The sequence below is a fragment of the Erinaceus europaeus genome, unplaced genomic scaffold (assembly GCF_950295315.1).
Source record: "Erinaceus europaeus unplaced genomic scaffold, mEriEur2.1 scaffold_396, whole genome shotgun sequence".
Classification (NCBI taxonomy): domain Eukaryota; kingdom Metazoa; phylum Chordata; class Mammalia; order Eulipotyphla; family Erinaceidae; genus Erinaceus; species Erinaceus europaeus.
The window spans coordinates 16,931-25,000 of NW_026647601.1; the positions used below are offsets into that span (position 1 = coordinate 16,931).

The 8,070-nt window shown below is 62.5% G+C and overlaps 1 protein-coding gene across 1 annotated transcript in view; it reads left to right on the forward strand.

Annotated features, from left to right (window-relative positions):
• The first annotated feature begins 1,295 nt into the window (after window positions 1–1,295).
• Window positions 1,296–8,070, forward strand: part of TCERG1L (transcription elongation regulator 1 like) — a 47,409-nt gene continuing 40,634 nt past the window's right edge. The window contains 3 exon segments of the mRNA XM_060184152.1: window positions 1,296–1,622; window positions 5,474–5,632; window positions 6,778–6,961. Coding sequence (XP_060040135.1) covers window positions 1,365–1,622; window positions 5,474–5,632; window positions 6,778–6,961 — 601 coding nt within the window. The 5' untranslated portion in view covers window positions 1,296–1,364.

Genomic DNA, 8,070 nt, shown 5'->3' on the forward strand with positions numbered 1-8,070 from the left:
GGGCATGGGGGCAGGGGGGTTGCAGGGTTGTAGGGGTCAGGGAGCAGATGGCAGGGGGCTTGCAGGGGGGCAGAGGAGCAGGGGGCAGGGGGGCTTGCAGGGGGCCAAGGATGGGCAGGGGGCATGGGGCAGGGGGCATGGGGGCAGGGGACGGGGGCAGGGATGGGCAGGGGGCAGGGGGGCAGGGATAGGCAGGGGGCAGGGGGCATGGGGGCAGGGATGGGCAGGGGGCATGGGGGCAGGGATGGGCAGGGGGCATGGGGGCAGGGGACAGGGGGCAGGGGACAGGGGGCAGGGGCAGAAGCTGAGCCATCAGGAGCAGGGAGGTGTGAGGAGGGCTGTGGGGGGACCCTGGGGCCGGCGCTCAGGGCCAGCGGTGCTGGCAGGCCCAGGTGGGGCACATGCCCCCGCCCCAGCTCACCTGCGGGCCTGCAGCCTCCAGTGCCGCCTGCTGGTTACCGTGGTCACTGCGGGCTGCGGCAGGCTGGGTGGCCAGCGGGAATGGGATCCCCGTCCCAGGTCTCTCTAGGAGCCCCCAGGGGCCAGTCCAGGCCTGTGTCTGTGGGTGGGGTGGGGTCACCCAGTGGGCGTCCTGCCTTGGACGGAGATGCACAGGGCAGCGGTGGGGCTGGGGGCTCTGAGGTGTGCGTGGGGGGGTGTACAGAATGGAAGGGGGTCTGGAGTGTGTGGGAGGTGCCCGCACTAGGCCCAGGGGTGCGGGGTGGGGCAGGGAGCCTGACTAGGCCCAGGGGGTGCGGGGTGCGGGGTGGGGCAGGGAGCCTGACTAGGCCCAGGGGTGCAGGGGTGCGGGGTGGGGCAGGGAGCCTGACTAGGCCCAGGGGTGCGGGGTGCGGGGTGGGGCAGTGGGTTGGGGGCTCTGAGGCTGGGGGTGGGGCAGGGAGCCAGCAGGGCCCCGGGGGTCTCCTCGGCGCAGGCGGGGGCAGGTCCTGCAGGAAGCCCCGGGTGCGGCGGGGGATCTCCGGCGGGCTTCTTGGGGAGGCGGTCGCCTGGCCTCGGGTCCGCAGCCCGCACCCCAGGACGGACCCGCGCCCACCCAGAGAGGCAGGTGGACCCGCAGGCAGGGGGACGTGCGTGTGTGCGGGGAGGGGGCTGGCCGGGCTCTGCGCAGGGGGACCCATCTGCCCGCAGCGCCCCCCCCCCTCCCCCGCAGCCGGAGCCCCCAGCCGCCCCGCGCCGAGCAGCCGAGCCCGGCCCTGCGGGAGGGGAGGGCGGGGAGAGCCGGGCGGGAGCAGGGCTGCGGGCTGGAGGCGGGGCGGGGCGGGGCGGGGGCGGGGGCGGGGCGGGGCCGGGCGGGGCGAGCGGCGGGGCCGGAGTTGCGGCGCGGCCGGGATGCGGGATGCAGGATGCTGGCGGGCGACAGGCTCCCGCGGCGGCTGCCCTGCTGCTCCATGAGCGCCGCCCCGCCGCCCTGGCTCTGCGCGCTGGGGCCCGCGGCCGGGCTGCTCGGGGTGGGCGCCGGGGTCGCGCCCGCCGCCCTGCTGCTCGCCTCGGCCCAGCCCCCCGGCCCGCCGCCCCCCGCCTGGCCGGGCCCCGCCGACCCGCTGCTGCCGCTGCCCCCCGCGCCCGCCACCGCGCACCCCTTCCCGCTGCTGCGCGGCCAGGTAGGCGCCCGCCCCGCTCCCGCTCCGGCTCCCCGAACCTCAGAACCTCAGATTCCAGCTGCCCGACCCCCAGATTCCAGCTCCCCGAACCTCAGATTCCCGCTGCCCGACCCCCAGATTCCCGCTGCCCGGACCCCAGATTCCCGCTGCCCGGACCCCAGATTCCAGCTGCCCGGAGCCCCAGATTCCAGCTCCCCGAACCCCAGATTCCAGCTGCCCGGAGCCCCAGATTCCAGCTGCCCGGAGCCCCAGATTCCAGCTCCCCGAACCCCAGATTCCAGCTGCCCGGAGCCCCAGATTCCAGCTGCCCGGAGCCCCAGATTCCAGCTCCCCGAACCCCAGATTCCCGCTGCCCGGAGCCCCAGATTCCAGCTGCCCGGAGCCCCAGATTCCAGCTGCCCGGAGCCCCAGATTCCAGCTCCCCGAACCCCAGATTCCCGCTGCCCGGAGCCCCAGATTCCAGCTCCCCGAACCCCAGATTCCAGCTGCCCGGAGCCCCAGATTCCAGCTCCCCGAACCCCAGATTCCAGCTGCCCGGAGCCCCAGATTCCAGCTGCCCGGAGCCCCAGATTCCCGCTGCCCGGAGCCCCAGATTCCAGCTCCCCGAACCCCAGATTCCAGCTGCCCGGACCCCCAGATTCCAGCTCCCCGAACCCCAGATTCCCGCTGCCCAACTCCCAGATTCCCGCTGCCCGGAGTCCCAGATTCCAGCTCCCCGACCCCCAGATTCCAGCTGCCTGGACCCCCAGACCCCCAGGTCCCCGTTCCCACACCCCTCCCCGCTCCCTGGATCCCCAGCTCCCCGCTCAGATCCCCAGCTCCCAGCTCCCGGGATCCCCAGATCTCCAGTCCCCGCTCATCTCTTGCCATTTCCCCACCCCCATCCCCAAATCCCTTGCCCCCCCCCCCCAGCGCTGCCCGGCCAGCCCCTGCCCCTGGCCCTGCCCAGAGCGCCCCTTCCCGCAGGCCGACCCCCAGGTCCGCAGGGCACAGTTGCAGCGAGGCTCCCCCACCCACCATGTCCAGCTGGCAGGTGCCTCCTGCCCTGGGCTGGGCTGGGGGTCGTGGTGTCCAGCCCGGCGGCCTGCCGCGTTCCCTCACAACTTTGTGCCACCGGTCGCTGTCCAGCACGGGGCTGAAGTGGCCGCCGGGTCTGTCCCTGAAGTTGATGCGCCCACCCTCCGCGGACTTACGCCAGCTGGGGTCAATCGCGGCATCAGATCCGAGCCGGCTGTTGGGTTTCCCCTGGTCTGGGAATGACATCAGGACCTGGCTTCAGGGACTCCTCTGCTGCAGGTCCTGCCTGCCTTTGGTCTGGGACAGGGGAGGCCATATCCCCAGCCAGGTTTCTCTGCCCCAGCCGTGTCCCTGGGCCCCCAACCAGGTCCCTTGTCCCCCAGCCAGGTCCCTCAGCCCCCAACTGGGTCCCTCAACCCCCCAGCCGGGTCCCTCAGCCCCCAACTGGGTCCCTCAGTCCCTCAGCCAGGTCCCTCAGCCCTCAACCAGGTCCCTTGTCCCCCACTAGGTCTCTCAGCCCCCAGCCAGGTCCCTCAGCCCCCAGCCAGGTCTCTCAGCCCCCAGCCAGGTCTCTCAACCCCCAGCCAGGTCTCTGGGCTCTCAGCTGGGCCCTTGGTCCCCAGTGCCCGGTCTGCAGGGAGAGCAGAGGATTAACTGGAACTCAGCAGGAAAGGACACGTCCCACAGGCGGGGGCTGCAGGCAGCTGAGGGAAGCCTATTGTTTGCTTTCTCACAAGAGTCACCCAGTGGGTGCCCACGCTGCCAGGGCGTGGAGTGTCCCCGTGCCACTGCCGCCCCCAGGCCTTGTTGTCTGAGACCCCCCCCACCCCACCCCAGCCCACCCCACCCCACCCCAGCCTCCAGCCTCCAGCCTCCAGCCTCCAGCCCCTGGCAGTGGGTGAGAGACGCCGTTGCTATGTGTGGTGTAGATCAGACTGGTTTATTGAATCAACGTTGACAGCTTTTCTGATCCCCATGAAGGCTTGTCTTATCTGGGTTCACCACTAGAGGTGGATACTGTCAGGCAACTGCCTCTCCATCTCCCGCTCTCTCCTCTCTTTCTCTCTCTCTCCCTGTGCAGAATACTGCAGTTTTTTTTTCCTGTGTAAATTCACCAGGAACATAATGTCCAACACTTATGTGGCTCTTCACAATCCGCGTGGCGTGTCCTGGGCTTCCTGCTAAGTGGTGTTTGGAAGCTTGTTTCACAGGACGGGGATCAAAAGCAGCCAGGCCCCCACTGTCCTGTGAGCACCTCTCCCCTCTCCTCCTCTCCACACAGATGCACCTGCTTCAGTGGCAGGGGGTGCTCCCCCCCGTTGCTTGTTTTATTCTTTGTTTTGCTGCTAACCGCCAGCCCTCTGTTCTTCTCTGCCCTGCATCTATTTGCATTCTGTGAGCCTGGGGACGCTGGGCTCTTAACTCCTTAGGCGCTTGGGTTGGGAACATTCAGTCCTGTTTGTTTTTAAGATGAGTCCAGAAGACAGTGCTGCATGGGGTGACTGTCTTAAAGCAGAGTCCTCTCTCCCTCCCTCCCTCCCTCCCTTGGTGAAGAGCAGGACTCCAGAAAACTCAGCCCCCCCCCAACCCCATACTGTTGTCTCCCCGGGCCCCAGGCAGACCTCCCCAACCCACCACCCCTGGCTTTCTGCTTAGAGTCCTCAGTCTCAGATGCCTGTCTGCCGGGACCTTCTGAGGGCTTCACAAGTGGAAGCTTTTACCCTTTGTAAAAACCCATGAACACAAGTTGGGCGGTGGCGCAGCGGGTTAAACACAGATGGCACGGAGCGCAGGGACCGGCTAAGGATCCTGGTTCGAGCCCCCGGCTCCCCACCTGCAGGGGAGTCGCTTCACAGGCGGGTGAAGCAGGTCTGCAGGTGTCTGTCTTTCTCTCCCCCTCTCTGTCTTCCCCTCCTCTCCCCATTTCTCTCTGTCCTATCCAACAACAAAGGACATCAACAACAACAATAATAACTACAACAATAAAAACAAGGGCAACAAAAGGGAAAATAAATAAATAAATAAATAAATATTTTTTAAAAACAGACAAAAATCCCATGAACACTTGTGGAATTTCTTTCTTTTACTAAATGCTGATTTTAGTTACTATTTTATTATTATTATTTTTAGATTTATGTTGTTTATTTATGAAAAAGATAGGAGAGAGGAGGAACCGAACATCACTCTGGTACATGTGCTGCTGGGGATTGAACTTGGGACCTCCTGCTTGACAGTCCAGTGCTTTATCCACTGTGCCACCTCCTGGACCACACTTTTTTTTTTTTTTTTTTAACCAGAGCCCTGCTCAGCTCCCATTTATGGTGGTGGTGTGGGGGATTGAACCTAGGACTTTAGCCTCAGGCATGAAAGTCTTTTTGTATAACCATTATGCTATCTACCCCTCCCCCCAACCTGGTAATCTTGGTGTCTCAGGCATGAAAGTCTTTTTGCAGAACCGTTAAGCTGTCTCTCCAGCCCCCTGAGGGGTTCCTTGACTGGGGAGAAGGCGAAACTTTTTACCATAATCAGATATATGTATTCTAATCATTTTCTTTATTTTTTAAGTACAATTTAAATTGCTGGCTAGCTGCACCTCCTTAAAGTTGATTTGTTTTCGAGAGTTAGAGTGAGAGTGAGAGAGACCAGTGCCCAGCTCGGGCAGAAGGCAGTGCCGGGGGCTGAACCTGCTCCCGCTGGGACCTCCCACGTGCGGGCCTGGTGTGCTGCTCTGCGTGTCTCCCCGAGTCACACGTTGTCGCTGAAGCATTCTGCCCGTGTCTCTGGAGCAAAGCAGAGATGACGGACCTGGCTGACCTCCCCTTCTCCCGCTCCAGTGGCTGTTTGGAGGCTACTCCCCGCCCCTGGGGCTGCTTGCCGCGTCCTCTGTGGAGCTGGTGCCCGTCTTCCCACACGTCTGGCCCTCCGCCCTGCCCTCCGCCCTGCCCGCTCCTTCGGGGAAAAGCTGGACGGACAAAAGGACACCCAGCTACAAGGTCAGTGCAGGCTGTGTGAGGGACAGAGTCTCCTCAGCGAGAGGAAACTGCCCGGCCTGTTTCCCGACTGCCAGAGATCTGCCTTCTGGGCCCAGAGAGGAGCCCCTCCGGAGAGAGGCCCTCGGTGTGCAGGGCCGGCCGCGGCGGGCAGCTCTCTGCCTCACCTCGCAGCCGGGGTCTGGAGCAGAGCGTCTCTCCTGCCCTGTCCAGCTCGGCTTCCTCAGATTTGCGGCCTGGACGAAAGCATTGCACACTGGGTACAATCATCGGCAAAAGCAGAAACGCTCTCCCAGTCGGTGCTTGCGGTGCTCACTGACACATGGGCTCCGAGACTCTGAGAACTGAAAACTCAGCCGTCTCGTGAGGAAGGAGGGACTGCACTCTACCTGCTTCTCTGGGGGTGCGGTGGGGGCATAAGGGTGATTTTCTTGTTCTTTGATGATGGAATGAGGAGAAAGAGATGAACAGCCTCACTCGGGCTCACAGGAGCCGTGGATGAAATACCCAAGCTTATGCCGGAGAGCCAGGGGCTCCCTCCCCTCCCCACTGTGCCCACTGTGCCACCTCAGGGTGCTGGGTGAGGGTCTTCAACTGTTTACCTCTTTGTTTTTATGGGGGGCGGGAGAGGGAGAGAGAGAGAGAGAGAGAGAGAACTCAGAGCCTTGCTCAGCTTGTGCTTATGTGGCACAAACCTGGATCAAACCTGCCTCAGGCAGGAGAGTCTCTTTGTTGAACCACTGTGCTGTTTCCCAAAATAATAATAATAATAATAATAAATTTCCCTCAGAGCTGTGCTGAGCTCTGGCTGATGGTGGTAATGGGGATTGAACCTGGGACCTCAGAGCCTCAGGCAGTGGGGGATCCTGTGCTCAGAGCTGAGTCACTCCCAGCTGGCCCTGGGGTGCTTGTCTGACCTGGTGGGGCAGCCTGGTGGGCAAGGGAGCTGAGCGCACAGCTTCCGTCAGCAGGTGGGCGCGGTGAGCGCCGTGTGACTGGGTGCTGAAGGGCCTTTCAGTGTCTCCTCTGTGCACCTGTCACCGGCTGGTCACCCGAAGACGAGACAGATATTTCCCCAGACAAGCACCATGCTTCTTAACCACCTGCGGCCTTGTCTGAGGTGTCGCGCTTGCGCTGTTCCCACACAGATCTTTGTTGACGATTCATTTGCTCTGGACTCAACGTGGGTCTATCGCGAGGAATCCAGGTTGTTCCACGGGCTCCACAAGCCTCACCTGTTGGCAGACCGGGTCTCAGTGTCTGTGTCCCGCCCGGCTCCGGCCCCCAGGCCCCTGGCCGCCACACTGCTGCTGGCCTCACAGCCCCTCGCAGGTGAGTCCTCTGCTCGCTCGCTCTCTCCTGTGTTTCAGCCACAAGTGAGTGTCAGGCATGAGAACTCTGTGTTTGCTTTGTTTGTTTTAATTTTTTGCCTCTATGGTTCTCACTGGGGCTTGGTGCTGTCACTATGAATCCACTGCTCCTGGAGGCCAGTTTTTGCCATTTCATTGGACAGGACAGAGAGAAATTGAGAGGGGAGGAGGGGGTGATAGAGAGGGAGAGACAGAGAGAGACACTTGCAGACCTGCTTCACTGCTTGTGAAGCCTCTCCCCTGCAGGTGGGGAGCCGGGGGCTCGAACCCGGGGATATTTGTCATTTTGATGACACAGATGGCGGAGTCTTTATGTCATTGCACAAGCCGGATTCCTTCTTGCGAAGAGCCACGTCTGGGGGTGGCTTATTCACTCTTATTCTAGGGGTGGGCTCTGCTGGTGAGATTTCAAGGCGGCTGCAAGAATCGTATTTCTGGTGCCTCTCTTTTTAAAATCGGACTGAATCTTCTGAGGACAGCTCTTAATAGTGGTGCTGGTTAGAATCAGCTCCTGTCTGGGGTGGCGGTGGTGAGTACAGCTCCCAGGCTGGGGAGCCCCTGCAAGGCTTCTGGGTCTCGCTGTCCCAGCCGGAGTGTCTGTGTTGAAGATGGACTCCATTCTGTCTTTGGTGGCTGCCTGGTGACCTGAAGGAGCGTTTGTCTTGGGGCAGGGCCCTCTGAATGCAGCCCCTGGGTGAGAGATTGTACAATAACTTCCCCAGCAACAGGGGAACAAAATCAGCTTATGAATTTTTAAATTGGTTCTTTGAATCCCCTTAACGCTCGATCGTGTTATGAAGGCAAATGCTGCCGCGCCGAATTGTCTCAGGGCTCCGGCCATTCCGGGTCCTTCATGGTCCTTGGGCTGCGCCCGCCGCCAACCCCCTCACTCCCCGCTGCCTCCGGGATCCGGCGTGAGGACGCGCTCCTGTGGCGGTCGTCGCTAGCGTGGCCTCTGTGTGTCCGCCTCGCGTTCTGATTTGCCGTGGGGCTTGGCGATACGTTGGGAGAAACATCTCGGCCCGTGTGTTCCCGGACCCTAATGACTCCTGACTGGCTCTCGCCGCTGTC